This window comes from Bufo gargarizans, chromosome 1, assembly GCF_014858855.1.
Source record: "Bufo gargarizans isolate SCDJY-AF-19 chromosome 1, ASM1485885v1, whole genome shotgun sequence".
Taxonomy (NCBI): Eukaryota; Metazoa; Chordata; class Amphibia; order Anura; family Bufonidae; genus Bufo; species Bufo gargarizans.
The window spans coordinates 726,437,722-726,459,958 of NC_058080.1; the positions used below are offsets into that span (position 1 = coordinate 726,437,722).

The 22,237-nt window shown below is 41.5% G+C and overlaps 1 protein-coding gene across 1 annotated transcript in view; it reads right to left on the bottom strand.

The window, feature by feature from the left end:
- Positions 1-22,237, bottom strand: part of DCC (DCC netrin 1 receptor) — a 494,023-nt gene that overhangs the window by 49,489 nt on the left and 422,297 nt on the right. The window contains exons 20-21 of the mRNA XM_044283460.1: positions 5,025-5,057; positions 753-812 (exon numbers count right to left, since the gene is read on the bottom strand). Of these exons, the coding sequence (XP_044139395.1) occupies positions 753-812; positions 5,025-5,057 (93 nt within the window). The remainder of the gene's footprint in view (positions 1-752; positions 813-5,024; positions 5,058-22,237) is intronic.

Here is a 22,237-nt window from a genome sequence, read left to right on the forward strand (position 1 = left end):
ACACCCTAGGCATGCCACTGCATCAGCTCCACAGTTTACTGGTCACAATGAGCTTGGGAAGCCCATGGAGATGTGGGTAAACTACTATTGGGTTATACAGGTGGAGTTACCAAAGGGTCCACATACGGCTGGAGCTACAGTATCTGACCCACACCCACATTTCTTTTAGACTGTTCCTGTCAAAGAGATTTGTGTCCCTCAGGCCCCTATATCCCTTAGGGCTCATGCACACAGCCGTTGCCCGGCCGTGCCTGTATTGTGGCTCGCAAACAGCAGGTCCGCAATACACGGGCACCGGCAGTGTGCACCCCGCATCACGGATGGGTCCGCAATCCGTAAGGTCCAGTGCAAAACGGAGGCAAGGTTTCTCTCCGTGCCTCCGCATCGTAAAAAAAATAGAACGGATGGATCACGGTGCGGACAGATCACGGTCAAGTTGAATGGGTCTGGATGCATCTGCGGAGTCTGCACGGATGTTGCCTGTGCATTGGGGACCACAAATTGCGGCCATGTGCATGAGCCCTTATTCGGGTGCTGGTTAACCTGGACATATACCAGTCTCACCGGAATTGGACAGACTCATGGTGATCTGGATCACAAGCTACTTATTTGTGATGGTGAGCGTTGGGTATACCTGGGGTCCTCTGTGAACGTTGCCCAAATCACGTATCAGTCATTGACCTAGAGCCAGCCCATTTCCTCATGCATATGAAAATACACAAAAAAAAAGGAATATTTTTCAATGTACATACCATTCAGACTACTCCTGTCAATCAGATTGGTGTCCACCTGCCAGTATATCCCATGCTGACCTGCAAGAAGAGGAAAAGATATTGAAAGGTTTCGAAACACTGATAGCATTATAGAGTTCTACCTTCCTCCCAGGAGCAATCTGCAGGTTGCAACCTCTCTGTGCCGAAAAATGTATAAAGAAGCCTCAGGAAGTCCTGTATGTTATATAACAGACTTCCTCTCAATGCCACGCAGACTTGTTTGGATACATTCTACTCAGACAAGAAACGTGGCAGAAGAAATATGCAGAAATCAGAAAGTTACGATGTCAGTCTAGCACTCGATCGGTCGAAAACAATTCTATGACTAAACTGTTGCCAGACCCCTTTGGTGGCGTATTTTCTCCATAAAAAAAAGAAGAAAAAGATCAGGCATGTTGGGAGCAAACAGCCTGTTCATTCTCTCTCATGCTATTTGCCGTCAGGTACAGAAGTCCCCATACACATTAGATGGTCAGCCAGTCCCCACTATAGTTGGCGAGTTCAACTGACATTAATCTAATTTGTATGGCCAGCTTAAAGAGAATCTGTCAGCAATTTTGACCATGCTAAACTGCTGACTGACTTAGATAGGGGCTAGGAAGAGCAGTACATGCATACCTTTGTGGTGCTTTTCTCAACAGGAGAAGAGACAATATGAAGTTGCATTCTGTCAGATTCTGCTCCTGCAAGTCTCCAGGGCGGAGCTTCTCTGTGAAGCGCTCTCTACATAGAGCTGCTTCACAGCCCCTCATCTCTGCTCTGAGTGAAAGCTGTAGGGGTCTCCAGGTTGGATGCTACAGCTGTCGTTAGGAGCAGAGGGGCTGTGAGGCAGCTCAATGCAGAGAGCACTTCACAGAGAAGCTCCGCCCTGGGGTCTTGCAGGAGAAGAATCTAGCAGAATAAAACTTCATATTCACACTGCTCCTGAAAAAAAAAGGTATGTTTGTCCTGATCTCCCTAACCCCTAGCTGGTGCTGTCAGCATTTTAACATGGTCAAAACTGCTGACGGGCTCCCTTTAAGTTATGGACTATCTACTGGCTTGGAGGCTTGAGGAGAGATAACATAGGAGCATACGCTTTAAATAAACATCACTTATCCCTAGAAAGCTAAGTTGCTTCTCGTCAAATCAATTAAATGCTCTTTAGAAACTTTCGATAAGAGACTGAGCTTTTTAGGAAGCAGCAGGAAAAATACCATATATCGAACAGTCAAAGAAATCCTGCCGGGGCATAATCAGCTTATGTGACACCAGCCATGAAGAGACACAGACTGAACCATCTTTGGTTAAAGAAACCTCCAGCTGAAGTGATGTTAAATGCAACCCCTCAATGTTCCAGGCTTCGACTTGCTGCCTAATAGAGCGTGTCCTGACGGCTGTCTCGTCTCAAGAGACGTACATAAACATGTGGCATGTTAGTGTCTAACTCTGGGATCTCTGAAGCTGCCAGTCTTTTGCCGAAGGAGAAAAAGATTTTTGTTCTTTTCTGCTTATCACAATTAGAGTCATCAAGAGAACCTGACTGCCCCTCCCCCCATAATCCATATCGCCGTCTCGCTCTTGTTTGACAATCTCTGATGGACCGGAGAGATCATGTAACACATGACAGACGGCATACAGATTCCTATCACATCTCATCTGCCCGGCCAACTTGATGGCTTCCATTTGACATTTCCTTGGCTATAGAAAAATTGCCTTTATTATGTGAAATTGTGACAGTCAATCTCATCTACTCCATGAGCCTAAGCCTAAATTTACTTGTCAAAAGGAAATAAGGCAGCTGTCGTGTCCTATTAGAGATGCATGGGGAGGTGAATCTTAGAGAAGATTTGGTTTGTAAGAGTCGTGCTCCGGAGGTGGCCTGCACCAAAGGTTTTAAAACATCTACTAGTAGTTCTGTCAAATCGGCTTTAGTCAAGTAGGTTCTGTCACATCTTTACTTGGCTATGAGCGATGGTTGGGGGTTAAAACAGTGACAATTCTGGGTGCCCAGATTTTGGTCTTTAGGATGGTAGTCACTAACATTCCCCCTTAAAGGGATTCTCCAGCAGGGACAATTTTTTTCTCAAAGAGTACAGACTTGAAAAAAAAAATAACGTGATACTAAATCGATCACCCACTTTTGTGTTTACTGGGTCCCTACTCTTGGTACAGCCTTGCCTACTTAGCCAATGACTAGAAACAATGGTGGCCTTGCTGAGCCAATGACTGACTGATCAGACATTTCCTGTATGTTGAGATCAGGCCAAGAAGCAGAGACCTAGTAATGGGAGAGGTGGTGGACCAGTGAAGTATAATTTTTAATTTTATTATATGAGCCCTTCGAAAAATAAATTACTCACAGGACAACCCCTTTAAAACTGGAGAGAGTTCTTGCAGTCAGAGTTAAAAGGTTCATCCAGTTTAGACCCATATTTATGCCCCCTGTTAGGAATTTATAGAGGGGGTCCTCTGTTTAGGATCTTCATCTCTTGGTCAGTGTGGAGAGTGGTTACAAAGAGCATCTCTCTCTCTGGAGGACCTGTCCTGTCCTGAATTACAGAAACAACCCATTGATGTGAATGGACACTGTGTAATACTTTCTTTCCCCTGTGGTGGCGCTGTAGGAAAACTGAACACACCTTGTCAGGTTTTCTCACAGATTGCAGATGATCACTGGAATTCCTAGCCAGGGGACACTTTATGATTAGCTTATTGTCAAGGGACCCTTCTATGAGAGAACCTCTTGAGGACTCTTCTTGGTTAGTATTCTAGTCCTAGATCAAGAGCTGATCAGGGACCACCATTGGGATCATAACCAAAATTTCCCATTATTACTAATATATTATAAAAAAAAAAATCTGACTTCATTTCAATAGATCAGAACCGTCCAGTCAGTAGACTTTGCGAGTTCGGGTACCACTATCTGAACCTGACCTGACTTTTTCACTGAAGTCCAGGTTCGGTGTTCAGGTCATTTTATTATTTTCCATTATAACATGGTTATAGTGGAAAATAATAGCATTCTTAGGACAGAATGCAAAAGAATATGGAAATTTAGGGGTTAAAAAAAACTTACCTTATCCATTCATCCATGCAAAAAGACCTGTGATGACGTCACCGCGCTCACCATGTGACACTAAATATCAAGTGGATGAGGTGAATTTTTATTTTTTTTAAACCCCTAAATTGCCATATTCTTTTGCATTCTGTCCAAAGAATGCTATTATTTCCCGCTATAACCATGTTATAACGGAAAATAATAAAGTTAAATTCGGGTCCCCATTGACTTTAATGGGTCCGGGTTCGGGGTCAAGTTCAGGTCCCGAACCTGAACTTTGACTTAAAGTTTGGCTGAACTCGGAGAACCCGAACTTCCACGGGTTTGCTCATCCCTACCAGTAGATGCACCCAATATCCTCATCACATAAAATAAAGATGTAGTAGAGCTTAATTAGCAATTTTACACCTTATGATTGGGTCCTAGTATAATTTTCTCTGATTGCTGCCTACATTCCTAAATACAGTGAGTTGTGCCAAAAGAGGTGCTCAGCTCAGCTACATCACTATTGATTTTAATGCAAAATGAATCAACGTTTGGCATCCACAAAGCCAGCGCCGATTATCTCTTAATACACGGTTCTCATTGTTTTGTTTAATTTAGAGATGATGCGGTAATTTACAAAGATTGGACCGTTTCATGTATCACTGTCTGGATCTTCGCGAATGCTATACTTACCCAAAAAATAACAATCATCCTCCAATGCAAAAAAAAAAGTTAAGTATAACCTATGTTTGCGCCTCCCCCCCCCCCCCCCCCCCTCCCAAAATCCTGTCTAGAGGAAGGGGAATGATTTACAATGATAATGAAAATCTGGGAATGTATTCCGCAGCCAATGAAAGGGATGCAAGAGCCGACTGGAAATTATGCCGAGCTTAATTATACTTAATGTGAATTATTCAGAAGCGCGGGGAGAGAGGCTGAAATTTATTTCGTACAAAGAAGCTTGACATTTTAATTGGTCCTTCAGAAAAAGAGACAAAACAATTTCCTCTCAAGAAAATTTACATCTCCGCCATCAAAGCGGTGGCAGCCCTCATCCTAGCGGAACTTCATTAGCGAGATTAATTAGCGCGTTGCTCGTCTGCGCCTCGTCAGGTGTGGTGGGATCCAGGTGAGACGCAAAACACGCTGAGCGTGAGCCCTGACACCATTGATTTTGGGAGGAGGGGAGGGGAGGAAAGAAAGTTGACAGAATGAGGCCACCTTACCTTGGTCATTAGCCATTTTGTCAGGATGTTCCACTACAAAGAAAGAAGGACAGACATTATGGTTACATTATGACAGTTTCTCGTAAGGCGGCTGAGATATCATATAGGCAATTTCGTTAGCAGCCTTTATAGCGGGCTTAATGGGCATTCAACAGGATGAAACGTTACACTGTACAATACCGCCCATGGAGGATTGGAAACATTTGTAAGATTTTATTCATTTTTTTCTTATTTATTTATTTATTTATTTTTTAAATGTCATCACAGAAAAGCAAAAATTATCCAGAAAAGGGTAAATGCTGAGATGTGTTATTTGACTGTCAACCTCAGAAGACATTACAAGGACCCTTGGAGAGCTGCCGGGTGCTGCTCAGGGTATAAATGAGGACAATGAAGTGAAAGTTCCGAATGAACATTCAAAAAGATAAAATACAATGATGCCAGTTTGCTTATAAAGTGTAAATTTTCACACTTAAATCAATGATACTCGAAGAAAGCAAATGTTAAGTATTTCTGAGCAGATTCATTTATTCATATACAGTATCTTTATATCATTTTCCTTTCTGATTCAGAGCTACAAATCACCTTCATAAACAACATATATCTGGCTGCCTATAGACTCCACTAGAGGGGGCTAAAGAGCTTACTGCATACTGTTTTATTATAGAGGCTAATGGGGGGCTTAGATAGTGATGGCCTATCCTCAGGACAGGTGATCAATATCAAATCGTTGAGGGTTCAACACCCAACACAACCACGGAACAACAGTTTTGGGCAGTCGCCAGCACCTGAAAATATACAGAGGATGGAAGAATCCATGTACTGTGTCATTTCCAAAGTCAGCATACTGTAACTCAGCTCCCATTCACTTGAACGAGACTCCCGAACACCGATGAAAACTTCCGCTTTCAGTTCCATCTACCATATAGCTTCCGAGCCGCCTGAAACAACCGATCAGTGGACATGCTGGGTATCGGCCCCCTACTGATTTGATATTGATGACCTAGGATAGGCTCAAAGTCTTGGAAACCTTTGTAATGTACAAACAGTTTACCGTAAGCTCTTAAGCTCCCTCTAGTGGTGGCTTCAGGTAGATAGATTTGCATCATTTAATTAGAACCCGTTACCTGCATTTACCCCTATAAACAGCTGTGACCACATTAGTTTATGGCAGTGCGGCCTACCTTCTAAAATGAAATTAGAAAAATGACCTCTCAAGTGTCCACTGGGTGTATCCAGACAAATGAAGCGTCCTAATAATGTGGAGTCCTGATAATGATGATAATGTGGACGTTGATGATGTTTTAACGCCACACAGAGTCTTGCACAGTAGAGCCAGGCGCATGCGCAGTGTGTTAGTCCTTGTGTGGATAAAGTCAACTTTTTATCCTGTGTGCATGTGTATTCAGCTGATTGTATGGGGGAAAACGACGATTCAGAAGTGAAACCTGGAATGATGCATGTGCAAATGATTGTTCTGCTCACACAAGAGCAAACACACCGTGCAAGCGTCAGTTTTCGATTCTACCGTGTAAGAGCAAGCTTTTGTGTAGCCTGTGGACCATGTTGAAGAGTAATCCATGTCAATCAAAGGACCTGGAGCAAATATTTAAGGGGACACGTTGTTCCTCTGGTAAGCCCATCAGACACTTGAGTGATTTGCAGCATGAGTTTTTCCAAGGATATTTTAGGTGTGTGAAGCTGCAGTTGACTGATCTCTATAACTTTCTGGTCAGACAAGGTGGTATGGGTAAATCCCAGGGGAAATTTCACTTTAGCCTTAAAGGGGTTCTGCTGTTTTTTTAAACTGATGATCTATCCTCTGGATAGATCATTAGCATCTGATCGGCAGGGGTCCGACACCTGGGACCCCTGCCGATCAGCCAGGGGCGTAGCTAAAGGCTCATGGGCCCTGGTGCAAGAGTTAGACTTGGGGCCCCCTGCCCTCAGTGCTTTGTGTGTCTTCTTATGCAGCACAAGGGTCTTTGGGCCCCCCTCAGGCTCCTGGGCCCGGTAGCGACTGCTACCTCTGCACCCCCTATAACTACGCCCCTGCGATCAGCTGTTTCAGAAGGCAGCGGCGTTGGCAGTAGTGCCGCGGCCTTCTTGCTGTTTACCGCAGGACTAGTGACGTCACGACTAGTATCAATGGCCTGCGCGGGGCTAAGCTCCATTCAAGTGAACAGAGCTTAGCCCCGCCCAGGCCATTGATACTAGTCGTGACATCACTGGGCGTGCGGTAAACAGCGAGAAGGCTGCGACACTACTGCCAGCGCCGCTGCCTTCTGAAACAGCTGATCGGCAGGGGTCCCGGGTGTCGGACCCCCGTCGACCAGATGCTAATGATCTAACCAGAGGATAGATTATTAGTTAAAAAAACACTGCAGAACCCCTTTAATCCATGCAGGAGATTTGAGAAAATCTGAAAAAAATAATGGACTACTAAATTTCAGATGTAAAAGCTACATTGTGTTACTATTTAAAGGATAGTTTCAATTAAAGGGGTTGACCAACTCTTTACAAGTGATGATCTATCCTTGGTGTCAGACCTTGCAATCAGATATTGATCACCTATCCTAAGGAGAGGCCATCACTCATTAAAAGTTGGACAACCCAATTGAAGGGCATCGGTCAACACTGGCTGACCTGTTAGAGTCTCAGCTCTCTCTGCAATTGCCGCTACCTCTGCACTTTTATTGACACGACCAGGCAGGTGTGATGATGTTTTTACTGCCTGGTCCTGTCAATCAAAGTGCAGAGAGCATTGCATTTGCAGAGAGAGCTGAGACTCTAGGAGTAATAACAACGCCCCCGTTGCTCCTAGAGGCTCATTTGCAAATATTAAAGCAATGCCTTCAGCTGCCAAGCGCACATGTAACAGGTCAGCCAGTGTCATAGGTACAAATCTGCTGACAGATGCCCTTTAAATGTGAATTTCCTCCTATTCAATCACATCCATAGGGGGGCAGTATTACAGTAATGAGTACTCGATTATCAATGACATTCTAGTTTTACTGTCTAGAGAACAGCTGGATAGGCTTGAAAAAGTGACAACCACCTGTAGGAGCCAGAGATATGATCAAGTCTGATGACCTTTTTTTATAGAACTCCCTTCACTGCAATATGGTGTATAATGCATATTCTGTACCTATAACCATATGAAGACACGTGTCCTCATATGCTACATACAGTACAGACCAAAAGTTTGGACACACCTTCTCATTCAAAGAGTTTTCTTTATTTTCATGACTATGAAAATTGTAGATTCACACTGAAGGCATCTAAACTATGAATTAACACATGTGGAATTATATACATAACAAAAAAGTGTGAAACAACTGAAAATATGTCATATTCTAGGTTCCTCAAAGTAGCCACCTTTTGCTTTGATTACTGCTTTGCACACTCTTGGCATTCTCTCGATTCAAGAGGTAGTCACCTGAAATGGTTTTCACTTCACAGGTGTGCCTTGTCAGGTTTAATAAGTGGGATTTCTTGCCTTATAAATAGGATTGGGACCATCAGTTGTGTTGTGGAGAAGTCAGGTGGATACACAGCTGATAGTCCTACTGAATAGACTGTTAGAATTTGTATTATGGCAAGAAAAAAGCAGCTAAGTAAAGAAAAAACAAGAGGCCATCATTACTTTAAGAAATGAAGGTCAGTCAGTCCGAAAAATTGGGAAAACTTTGAAAGTGGCCCCAAGTGCAGTCACTAAAACCATCAAGCGCTACAAAGAAACTGGCTCACATGCGGACTGCCCCAGGAAAGGAAGACCAAGAGTCACCTCTGCTGCGGAGGATAAGTTCATCCGAGTCACCAGCCTCAGAAATTGCAGGTTAACAGCAGCTCAGATTAGAGACCAGGTCAATGCCACACAGAGTTCTAGCAGCAGACACATCTCTAGAACAACTGTTAAGAGGAGACTGTGTGAATCAGGCCTTCATGGTAGAATATCTGCTAGGAAACCACTGCTAAGGACAGGCAACAAGCAGAAGAGACTTGTTTGGGCTAAAGAACACAAGGAATGGACATTAGACCAGTGGAAATCTGTGCTTTGGTCTGATGAGTCCAAATTTGAGATCTTTGGTTCCAACCACCGTGTCTTTGTGCGACGCAGAAAAGGTGAACGGATGGACTCTACATGCCTGGTTCCCACCGTGAAGCATGGAGGAGGAGGTGTGATGGTGTGGGGGTGCTTTGCTGGTGACACTGTTGGGGATTTATTCAAAATTGAAGGCATACTGAACCAGCATGGCTACCACAGCATCTTGCAGCGGCATGCTATTCCATCCGGTTTGCGTTTAGTTGGACCATCATTTATTTTTCAACAGGACAATGACCCCAAACACACCTCCAGGCTGTGTAAGGGCTATTTGACCATGAAGGAGAGTGATGGGGTGCTGCGCCAGATGACCTGGCCTCCACAGTCACCAGACCTGAACCCAATCGAGATGGTTTGGGGTGAGCTGGACCGCAGAGTGAAGGCAAAAGGGCCAACAAGTGCTAAGCATCTCTGGGAACTCCTTCAAGACTGTTGGAAGACCATTTCAGGTGACTACCTCTTGAAGCTCATCAAGAGAATGCCAAGAGTGTGCAAAGCAGTAATCAAAGCAAAAGGTGGCTACTTTGAAGAACCTAGAATATGACATATTTTCAGTTGTTTCACACTTTTTTTGTTATGTATATAATTCCACATGTGTTAATTCATAGTTTTGATGCCTTCAGTGTGAATCTACAATTTTCATAGTCATGAAAATAAAGAAAACTCTTTGAATGAGAAGGTGTGTCCAAACTTTTGGTCTGTACTGTACATACAGTTATGCTATATAGACTTCTAATGTATGGGGGTTCCTATATTAAGAGCAGCAACCTTCAGTGAAGCCTGTTGACCCATTAGAAGTACCGATACGGATAACCTGAAAGGCACCTTTAATGTAAGGAGGCTCTGGGCCTTTTTGTGAATGCTGTAGTATAAATAAGTTTCATCCTTACAGATGTTCCTTACTGAAAACTCCTGTCAACATGAGAGATGAAGGAGATTTTCTATGTGTGGTTCTGATGGATTCACATTTCACTTGAAGTTGCGTCACCAGAGTATATATTAGAGCATACCATCAAAGGATGAGATCATATACATCACTGGACCTTTTACCCTCCAGGCTGCTCTACACAGTCATATAGAATTCCTAGATACATGGAAGATTACTTCTAAGAGGGATGGAGATGAAGAGTTTGTTAAATGAGGGGCACAAAGTTTCTTGTCCTTCATCTTCACTGGGATGACTGATCTCAGTATCAGTCATATGAGGAGATTGATTTATTCTCATCCGCATACTACAAGGTTGGAATGTCTTATAGGTATGAACACATCAGGTGCCAATACAATATTTTGTGTTGCATTTATTTAAAGGGAACCTGTCATCAACTTTATGCTGACCTCACTGAGGGCAGTATAAAATAGTGACAGAAATGCTGATTTCAGCGGTGTGTCACTCATGAGCTAAAAGTAAGTGGTTGCCGAGAACCAGCATAATAATCATTGCAGCCCAGGCCTAGAAAATCTACCTGAGAAGAGTCATGGTTATTCCTAATCTCCTGCTCTCTCACCCATCTGCAGATGATTGGCAGTTCTCTCCTAGAGAGAAAACTAGGGAGAAGACTGTCAGTCATCAGCAGGTGGGCAGGGAGAACAGGAATTAATGAATAACCATGACTCTTCTCAGGTGGCCGTGACTCTTTTCCCGACCTAGTCTGCAATGATTGTGATGTTGGTTCTTGGCAACCACTTACTTTCAACTTATAAATGACAGACCGCTGAAATCAACTCACCTGCCTCTACTTTATACTGCCTTTAGTATGGGCAGCACAAAGTTGATGACAGGTTCCCTTTAAGCTTCAGATGTGTCCATCCTTACCTTTCCATAAATTTTGTTAAAGGGGTTCTCCAGTCAGTTTTTGTAATCCATAACCAGTAATAACTTATGGAAGCAAGATGTTTTACATAGTACTTACAGTACATCTCCCTCACCCGTACCAGCTGCGCTCTCATTGGCAGTGAGTTCTCCTGCCCAGGTCCCAACCAAATGTGGTTGGTTCTTCTCCTGTTCAGCTGTATAAGAGTAAATGCAGCTGAACAGCAAAAGAAGTGGCCACGTCTAATCGGGAGCTGGGTGGAAGAGCAAACAGCCCCTGTGAGCAACGCAGAGATGGTGGCAATGGTGGAGCGAGGGACAGATAAGTCCTATGCAAAACATCTTATTATTTTACGGGTTATTGCAAAGTACAGATTAGAAGAACTAACTGTAGAAAACCAAGAAAATTTACACCTATGTTTTAGTATGAAATGACATGTAGTATGGTGTACAGAGCACCAACAAATGAAGAATTTGATGCTTTGTAGACGGGGTCGATAAGAGGAGGATTCCAAAGTCAAGATCTAGGTCTCCTATGTTTACGGCACCAGAGACTGTGTATTTAAGAAGATCTAAGGATCTTTACAAAAGAAACTCGTTAGTCAAACATATATAGAGTTTTTGATATTTTTTTTTTTTGAGAAGCCCAGTGGTGCCAAGATGGCTTCCTGTTAAACAATTCGGGGCAGTACTCTTGAAAGAACAGGGTAGATAGTTTATGAAAAAAGGTTACTTATTTGGTAGCTACCTATATGAAACTTGCTTTGAAACTAAGGCATGCCCCAGTATAATAACCGTGGCATATATAGAGGTTTGTTTTTATTTTGAGACAGGTTGAAATTAATTAAAGTGGAAGAACCAGGCAAGGTTTATTTCTAGTAGTTATTTCCCTTTAATGATTATGATACAATGTAGTGATATTCATAGTAATGTAGTGAGTTAGGGAGCATATACAGGTCACTACTGTTTTACAGTCATCTAAACTGGTACCTGGCTGCGTTCCTAATAGTGTTGAGCTTGAATATTCGAATAGCAAATATTAATCGCAAATATCGTAACTTCGTAAATTTGCAAATATTTTGAATATAGTGCTATATATTCGTTATATCGAATATTCGTCATTTTTTTACATCTGAAAACATGATTCCTCCCTGCTTCTTTCTTGTGGGTCAATAAGCCATTGGCCCACAAGCAACTTAACCACCTCCGGACCGCCTAACGCAGATGTGCGGTCCGGAGGTGGCAGCCCTGCGGAGAGTCACGCATATATGCGTCATCTCGCGAGGGCCGGGATTTCCTGTGAACGCGCGCACACAGGCGCGCGCGCTCACAGGAACGGAAGGTAAGCGAGTGTATCTCCAGCCTGCCAGCGGCGATCGCTCGCTGGCAGGCTGGAGATCTGATTTTTTTAACCCCTAACAGGTATATTAGACGCTGTTTTGATAACAGCGTCTAATATACCTGCTACCTGGTCCTCTGGTGGTCCCTTTTGTTAGGATCGACCACCAGAGGACACAGGTAGGTCAGTAAAGTCGCACCAAACACCACACTACACTACACCCCCCCCGTCACTTATTAACCCCTTATGAACCCATGATCACCACATATAAACTCCCTGATCACCCCCCCTGTCATTGATCACCCCCCTGTAAGGCTCCATTCAGACATTCTTTTGGCCCAAGTTAGCGGAAATATATAATTTTTTTTTGTTTGTTTTTTCTTACAAAGTCTCATATTCCACTAACTTGTGTCAAAAAATAAAATCTCACATGAACTCACCATACCCCTCACGGAATCCAAATGCATTTTTAGACATTTATATTCCAGACTTCTTCTCACGCTTTAGGGCCCCTAAAAAGCCAGGGCAGTATAAATACCCCACATGTGACCCCATTTTGGAAAGAAGACACCCCAAGGTATTCCGTGAGGGGCATATTGAGTCCATGAAAGATTGAAATTTTTGTCCTAAGTTAGCGGAAAGTGAGACTTTGTGAGAAAAAAACAAAAAAATCAATTTCCGCTAACTTATGCAAAAAAAGAAAAATTTCTATGAACTAGCCATGCCCCTCATTGAATACCTTGGGGTGTCTTCTTTCCAAAGTGGGGTCACATGTGGGGTATTTATACTGCCCTGGCTTTTTAGGGGCCCTAAAGCGTGAGAAGAAGTCTGGGATCCAAATGTCTAAAAATGCCCTCCTAAAAGGAATTTGGGCACCTTTGCGCATCTAGGCTGCAAAAAAGTGTCACACATCTGGTATCGCCGTACTCAGGAGAAGTTGGGCAATGTGTTTTGGGGTGTCATTTTACATATACCCATGCTGGGTGAGAAAAATATCTTGGTCAAATGCCAACTTTGTATAAAAAAATTGGAAAAGTTGTCTTTTGCCAAGATATTTCTCTCACCCAGCATGGGTATATGTAAAATGACACCCCAAAACACATTCCACAACTTCTTCTGAGTACGGCGATACCAGATGTGTGACACTTTTTTGCAGCCAAGGTGGGCAAAGGGGCACATATTCCAAAGTGCACCTTTCGGATTTCGCAGGCCATTTTTTACACATTTTGATTGCAAACTACTTCTCACACATTTGGGCCCCTAAATTGCCAGGGCAGTATAACTACCCCACAAGTGACCCCATTTTGGAAAGAAGACACCCCAAGGTATTCCGTGAGGGGCATGGCGAGTTCCTCGAATTTTTTATTTTTTGTCGCAAGTTAGTGGAATATGAGACTTTGTAAGAAAAAAAAAAATTAAAATAAAAATCATCATTTTCCGCTAACTTGTGACAAAAAATAAAAAGTTCTATGAACTCACTATGCCCATCAGCAAATACCTTAGGGTGTCTACTTTCCGAAATGGGGTCATTTGTGGGGGTTTTCTACTGTCTGGGCATTGTAGAACCTCAGGAAACATGACAGGTGCTCAGAAAGTCAGAGCTGCTTCAAAAAGCAGAAATTCACATTTTTGTACCATAGTTTGTAAACGCTATAACTTTTACCCAAACCATTTTTTTTCTGCCCAAACATTTTTTTTTTATCAAAGACATGTAGAACAATAAATTTAGCGAAAAATTTATATATGGATGTCGTTTTTTTTGCAAAATTTTACAGCTGAAAGTGAAAAATGTCATTTTTTTGCAAAAAAATCGTTACATTTCGATTAATAACAAAAAAAGTAAAAATGTCAGCAGCAATGAAATACCACCAAATGAAAGCTCTATTAGTGAGAAGAAAAGGAGGTAAAATTCATTTGGGTGGTAAGTTGCATGACCGAGCAATAAACGGTGAAAGTAGTGTAGTGCAGAAGTGTAAAAAGTGGCCTGGTCATGAAGGGGGTTTTAGCTAGCGGGGCTGAAGTGGTTAAGCAGGGGGGAATCATGTTTTCATATGGAAAATAAAATGACCAATATTCTAAAAAACGAATACATAGCAATATAGTGAATAAATTCGTTATTTAGAATTTTGGCATTATTTTTTTCCTATCTGTACAGTTGTTCGCATACTCCTCCCCGACAAGCGTCCCGTCACCATGGGAACGCCTGTGGGTTAGAAAATACCATCGGATCTGAGTTTTACCTTAGATCGTGAAAACTCAGATCCGATGGTATATTCTAACCCACAGGCGTTGCCATGGTTACGGGGACGCTTGTCGGGGAGCAGTATGCCAAAGTGGAATAACAGTACAGATTGGAAAAAAAGGAAAAAAAAAAGACGAATATTCTAAATAACGAATTTATTTGCTCTATTGCTATAACTTCGTCTTCTAGAATATTACAAATATTCTAAAAAACGAAGTTATAGCAATATAGCGAATATTCATAAAATACACATATAGACTGCAATTTAGATAATATGGTGCTATAGTAATTTTTTTAATAGTGTACATATTTTCCAAAACTGAAGTTCAGAAGAGGCAAAATAAAATTAGACAAAAAAAAAAATGATTATAGCACTATATTAGCTAAATTACAGTCTATATGTGTATTTTACGAATATTCGTAATATTGCTCTAACTTCGTATTTTTGAATATTACGAATATACTAAAAGATGAAGTTATAGCTATATATAGAATAATAAAATACACATATTAGCCAAGCCATAGTCATAAAAAAAGTTGCCTTATACTGTCAAAAGAAAAATCGCAATACGCGAATAATTAAATCGTATATTATTCGCGATAAATAGAATAATGACGAATATTCGATTTCGACGAATATAAGACAAATATTTAATCGAATATTTGCAAAATTGAATATGGCACCTACCGCTCATCACTAGTTCCTAAGAGTTGAGCTAACTGTACATGTGTACTGCACCCTGAGAGGGGGCCAAGAAACAAAAAAATGTCTAACAATGCATGTAACAATTAGTGATGAGCGGCAGGGGCTATATTCCGATTCGCAATATTTCGAACGTTCGTCATATATTCGTGAATTAGAGATTTTTTTTTGATCGTGAAAAATCGGCAATTTAATATTTGCGTAATGCGCATAAATACAGGCGTGGGTCACTTTTGTTAGATTTTCCAAGCTGCTAGAAGTTTCCTGAGACTGGAGAAAATGGTTGGCACGGCAGAACATTAAAAATGGCTTTATATGCAGTTAGAGTGCTCCAATATAGTCGCGATTGCACAAATTGGCACTAACTATGCAAATATTTTGGCGCAATATGTGAAACTTCACATTTTAGCAGGTCTGCATTTATGTATGGACAGCAGAACCTATCACACTACCTAACACCCTGCACTGCAACAGCTACACTATATCGGGATATAACCTACACTGACTATCTTCACTAACTATCTGTATTATATATATATATATATATATATATATATATAAACTAACTAACTAACTATCTAATGTAGTGTGGAAAGCACAGAGCACAGCAATGACACTGCTCTCTCTAAAAAAAACTGCAGAAAATGGGGTAAGGGCTAGGCAGCTATCCTATTGGTTGCTAGGGATGTTGCTAAGCTCAGACAAAGACATTGCAGCCTTCTCATTGGCCCACAGGCAAGAAGGGAGGGTACTGATGAAAAAAAATCTCAAATATTCGAAATTACAAATATATATTACTATATTCTAAATATTTGCGAATTCTCGAAGTGCCGATATTCGCGATTAATATTCCCAATTCGAATATTCGTGATCAACACAAGTAACAATAATCTTAGCTTCTCTGACATCAATCGGGTAAGATGTCTCGCTACTATCTCTCTCTCTCGGTTTGTATCACCATCTTGGGAACTGGTTGATGGGGAGCCCACTCATTTGTTTGAATGCTAGATGATTTATGACTTTACTTTATTCTGTATAAAATCTGTTTATTTTATCACTGCTTAGTAAACTTTTTTTGCACCAAAGCCTTGTCAAGCCTACTTTATCCCCAGATTTCAGAATTCACAGTAAAACAAAGTCCTATCACAACCATAGGGTGGCAACACACAGACGCAGATAGCATAAACAGCTGTCGACAGACTATTAGAAAATCATGTTTTTTTCAAAGCATCTCACACCACACTATATTGAAATATGTCGAGCAAACAATAAAGGCAAGAAAAGACGCATCTACCGTATATCACATGTCATTGTTTGCATGGCTATCCTCATAAGGTGAGAAGGACCTATTATGTCACCTCAGCCTACAGCAGGGAGAGCCAACCTGCGGCTCTACAGCTGTTGTAAAACTACAACTCCCACCATGCCCTGCTGTAGGCTTATAGCTGTAGGCATGCTGGGCATGCTGGGAGTTGTCGTTTTGCAACAGCTGGAGAGCTGCAGGTTGGACGTCCATAGCCTACAGGGTCCTAGTACAATCACAATTTTTTCCTTCCTTATAATAACTCATGGATTTCATTTTTCTCCCTGAAACTTTGTATTCTGCATGTGCATTGCTAGGGGCCCAGCAACCAAGGGCCACATTTAGCAGTTAAACATCTTCACTTAGAGGCAAGGGGCATCTCGTGAGAACTTTGGACCATATGATAATAAATGCACATCACAGGGAGCCATAAGGTTGTGTAGAATAAAGAACAAAATAATCATAAGCCCTTCACATGATGATGGAGTGGGGCCCCATACCAAGTTTTGCTATGGAGCCCCATGCTTACTTATCACACTCATGTTCAAGTGCAGTTGAAAAGAGGAAAATCCCAGATTCTCATCAGGTGAATAAAGATATAGTAAAAAAAAATGTAAAAGCCCCTTCTATAGCCTGGTGGTATGGTCCTATGATCTACAGATACATCATCCATGTTCATGTCCCCTGAAATGCGTGCCAACAAACCAGCCCTCGACAAAGACAGTATTACTATGCAGCTGGTAATCCAACACTGAGCATTAGGTGGCGCTGTACAATTAAAAATACTTCTCCGCTTTTTTTTTTTAAGGCCATCAAATTGCAATTTTTGCATTGTGATAAGTAAAACACATCTAATATGCAATGAGATTACTTTCTATTAATCACATCTCTATGGAGCAGTGTTAAAGATGAGATTTTTTAATTTAACTGTGGCTTCATTTTTACAGAGTAGCCCATTTAGGTCTATTACAATCAACTCAACCTTGATTGTCTTTTTGTCTCTTTGCATTTTCTTTAACCCTTGAAAATTCATAAGGAGTCTCACGCAGTTAGCGGCAGCTGCAGATATTGAGACCAGACAGTGTGCTCTACTCATTGCTGGATTTGGGGGCTTTATAATGCTCCCCGGTCACTGCAGCAATCGGATGGATGCTATATGAAATCTAAGAATCACATATTTTGGGGGAAATTATGCATATGTGGTTATTGAGGTTGGGTAGTTGTTGGTTTTGTGCTGCACTGTACTGCAATGAGTGGACCTATCCTACAAAGCTTGCGTGACCCACACTGTTATGATATTGCACAACTATTAAATTCACTTCTATAGGAAGATGACTTGTTAAAGATAGTGGCATGGCCATGGACAATAAGCAGCTCAGCCTCCCACCTGTTTTCCATTTTAAAATATATTTTTTTCTAATCATTTCAACCCACATAATACTGCCATATGATGTTAAAATAATAGTGTCAATACATCCCACATAATACCAGAAAATAAAGCCAATATACTGCCATGTATAGTCTTTATAACACTGCTTTATAGAACCAACAAAATACTGCAATATGCAACCCACATAATAGCACCATATAATGCCAAAATAATACTGTCATATACAGCGAGGAAGTATTTGAACACCCTGCGATTTTGCAAGTTCTCCCACTTAGAAATCATGGAGGGGTCTGAAATTCACATTGTAGGTGCATTCCCACTCTGAGAGACAGAATTTTTTGAAAAAAATTCAGGAAATCACATTGTATGATTTTTAAAGAATTTGTCTTGCACTGCTGAACATAAGTATTTGAACACCTAAGAAACAGCAAGAATTCTGGCTCTCAAAGACCTGTTACTGTGCCTTTAAAAAGTCCACCTCTACTCCATCCATTAATCTAACTTAGTAGCACCTGTCTGAGCTCTTTAAAGACCCCTGTCCACCCCACAGTCAGTCAGACGCCAACTACTACCATGGGCAAGACCAAAGAGCTGTCAAAAGACACCAGAGACAAAATTGTGGACCTCCACAAGGCTGGAAAGGGCTACGGGGCAATTGCCAAGCAGATTGGTGAAAATAGATCAACTGTTGGAGCAATTGTTAGAAAATGGAAGAGGCTAAAGACGACTGTCAGTCTCCCTCAGACTGGGGCTCCATGCAAGATCTCACCTCGTGGGGTATCACTGATGATAAGAAAGGTGAGGAATCATCCCAGAACTACAATGGAGGAGCTGGACAATGACATGAAGAGAGCTGGGACCACAGTTTTAAAGGTCACTGTCGGTAGAACAGTACACCATTATAGTTTCAAATCATGCATTGCACGGAAGGTTCCCCTGCTCAAGTCATCACATGTCCAGGCCCGTCTGAAGTTTGCCAATGACCATCTGGATGATCCAGAGGAGACATGGGAGAAAGTCATGTGGTCAGATGAGACCAATGTAGAACTTTTTGGTCTAAACTTGACTCGTCGTGTTTGGAGGAAAAAGAAGGATGAGTTGCATCCCAAGAACACCATCCCTACTGTGAAACATGGGGGTGGTAACATCATGCTTTGGGGGTGCTTTTCTACGAAGGGGACAGGAAGACTGCACTGTATTAAGGAGAGGATGAATTGGGACATTTATTGTGAGATTTTGAGCAACAACCTCCTTCCCTCAGTCAGAGCATTGAAGATGGGTCGTGACAACGACCCGAAGCACACAGCTAGGATAACTAAGGAGTGGCTCCATAAGAAGCATATCAATGTTCTGGAGTGGCCTAGCCAGTCTCCAGACCTAAATCCAATAGATTATCTTTGAAGGGAGCTGAAACTGACAGATCTAGTGGAGATCTTTGTGGAGGAGTGGGCCAAAATCCCTGTTGCAGTGTGTGCAAACCTGGTCAAGAGTTACAGGAAACGTTTGACCTCTGTAATTGCAAACAAAGGCTTCTGTACCAAATATTAACTCTGATTTTCTCAGGTGTTCAAATACTTATGTTCAGCAGTGCAAGACAAATACATTCTTTAAAAATCACACAATGGGATTTAATGATTTTTTCATTTTTTATTCTGTCTCTCAGAGTGGGAATGCACCTACAATGGGAATTTCAGACCCCTCCATGATTTCTAAGTGGGAGAACTTGCAAAATCACAGGGTGTTCAAAATACTTCTGTTCCTCACTGTACATACCACACAATACCACTATATAAAGCCAATATAGTGCTGTCATGTACAACCTACATAATAGTACCAAATAATAGCAAAATAATACTATTATATAGTACCCACATGATATTGCTATATGGCAAATTAATATAGCAATATACATTCCACCTAAGACTGCCATATAATGAAATTGTAATACTGCCTTTTACATCTAACATAATACTGTCATATAATGCCAATAAATTACTGAAATATACATTCCACACAATAATGTCATATACAACCCACATTATACGGATACATAATGCCAGTATACTGCTACCATATGCAACCTACATAATAGCACCTGTGGGGACTCGCTCTGGTAGACGGGATTAGCGGACCCAGTATAGAGGCAACAACAAGTTCTTTGGTTTAAACAGTTCAGTGTTTTATTCACACTTTAGGCAAGTGACAAAACAAACAGTCATTTTCAAACAAAATGTCACCTTGTGGTGTTGGTGGTAATTCACACCATGCGGCAATTGTGCCTCAAAGAGTCCTTGCTGATGGCAGCACCAACCTGTTTTCATGCCAAACAGGTAGCAAGCCTTCATCCAGACACAAGGCTCCCAGATCCCAACACAGAGACCTGGCTTCTGAGCCCAGCTGCATATTTAAGGACAGTCAGGTTCTGCCAAAACCCGGACCAGTATTTGACCTCACCTGGCTGTAAATCAGCCCAGCAGCACATGCTGGGAGGAAAATACCTGTTTTCCCAGACCAAATCTCTCACTGTGTCACACACCATATAGTGTCAAAATATATAACCCACATGATATTGCCATATAATGCCAAAATAAGACAGCAATACATTCCACATAATACTGCTATATAATGAAGCTGTAATATTGCCTTATACATCCCACAAAATAATGTCATATAATGTTAATAAAATATTACAATATACATCCCACATAACACCGCCATAAAGAGCTCTAATGTTATGCAACATTTAAAATTATTCTCCCTAAAAAGCCCACCTAATGCTGCATTTCATATGTAATTTTGCATTCTGCTAGGTAATACTGGTTAGTACTAGTTTGATAATGGGCTTCCAGTCCTTTGAAAGTGGGGCTCCGGGCAATTTGCCATGCCCACTTTGTCACTCCCTTAGGCTATAGCTACACGGCGACAGTTGTCGCGCGACTTCTTGTTATACAAAAGTCGCGCAAAAGTGGGTGGGTGACATGCTGCAACTGCGACAAGACAGTTGCAAAAAATCCATCCACGTTGGATTTTTGTGTGACCGTCGCATTGCAGTGGCAGCATGTCGCAGTGCAAAAGTATTGACTATCTTTGCAAAAATTGTTGCGCGACTTTGGTGCAACATGAATGTCGTGCGACACATGTCGCAATGTATTTGCACAGTTTTTGTTGTGTGACTTATTGTGTAGCCCTAGCCTTAAACCAGGGTCCTGGGCAGCAAGCAAAGTAGCCCTTCCCACCTGTTTTGCACTTTTAAGCCACAAAATACCACTTTATAATGCCAACATACCGTAATACTGCCATATACAGCCCACATAATACCACCATATAGAACAATAATATTATGCAACATCAAAATAATTCAATCTACAAAAACTAAAATCCAATTCCATACAGTATACTTCATATGTTCAGCTTGCTTCCAGTCTCCATGTGCAGAACATAGTGGGCAATACCCAACCCTATTAGCACTGTATTGCAGTATTTTTTATTTATTTTTTGTACTGATGTGTATCAAGAACCAAGTTTTCCTGTAGAAGCGCTTGAATCAGTTCTTCTAGGCTAAAACTTGGTCAGACATGCTGCAATGTGTTTAGTAGAAAATCCCTGGATATGGATGTATTTTTTATAAGCATGGTCACACATTATTAGCCATATTTTGCAATGTGTGAAGGAGACACTTAAGGAAAAAAAAAGTGCAACATGCAAATCACAAGTTATTAATGGAAAAGATATGTGCTGCCCAGTGGACATTTGTGGTACTGCAGCTCATTAAAAAAAACGTGCCGCCACGTACAATGTTACAATGTATCAACATCATTAATAACATGTATAATTTAGATGTTAATCCTATACATGTCTCTTTGGATGATATGAACGGGCCCTGAAAAACATGCTGTTAACTACAGAGACTCCAAGGGGGAAGGGGGGGCGACTTCAATGAAAGACTCCTAGGACCAGTTTAGTGCCTTCCAGATTTCTCAGATCCATAAAATCAAGCTGCAGATTGCTTTCCTTAATATGTATTTATTAGCAAGCATCAAAAACGCCCGACATTAGCATGAATATCAAGACCTGGCGAGGACTTCACAGAGTCGGGGCACCTCAGATGTGGTGACAGGTCTCCTGAGCTCCAGGATGATTGACTGTAATAATTTATTACATGCTGTATAGGGAATTACATCAAACATTCATGTCTGGGGTGAGGGGCCCTACACGCGCCTAATGATGTTACATGGCTAATAGGTATTTTTATTCTCCTTTTTTAATATGGATTCTTACTTTCTGCATATTTTAAATAGGTGACATTTAGTCATGGGTGCAG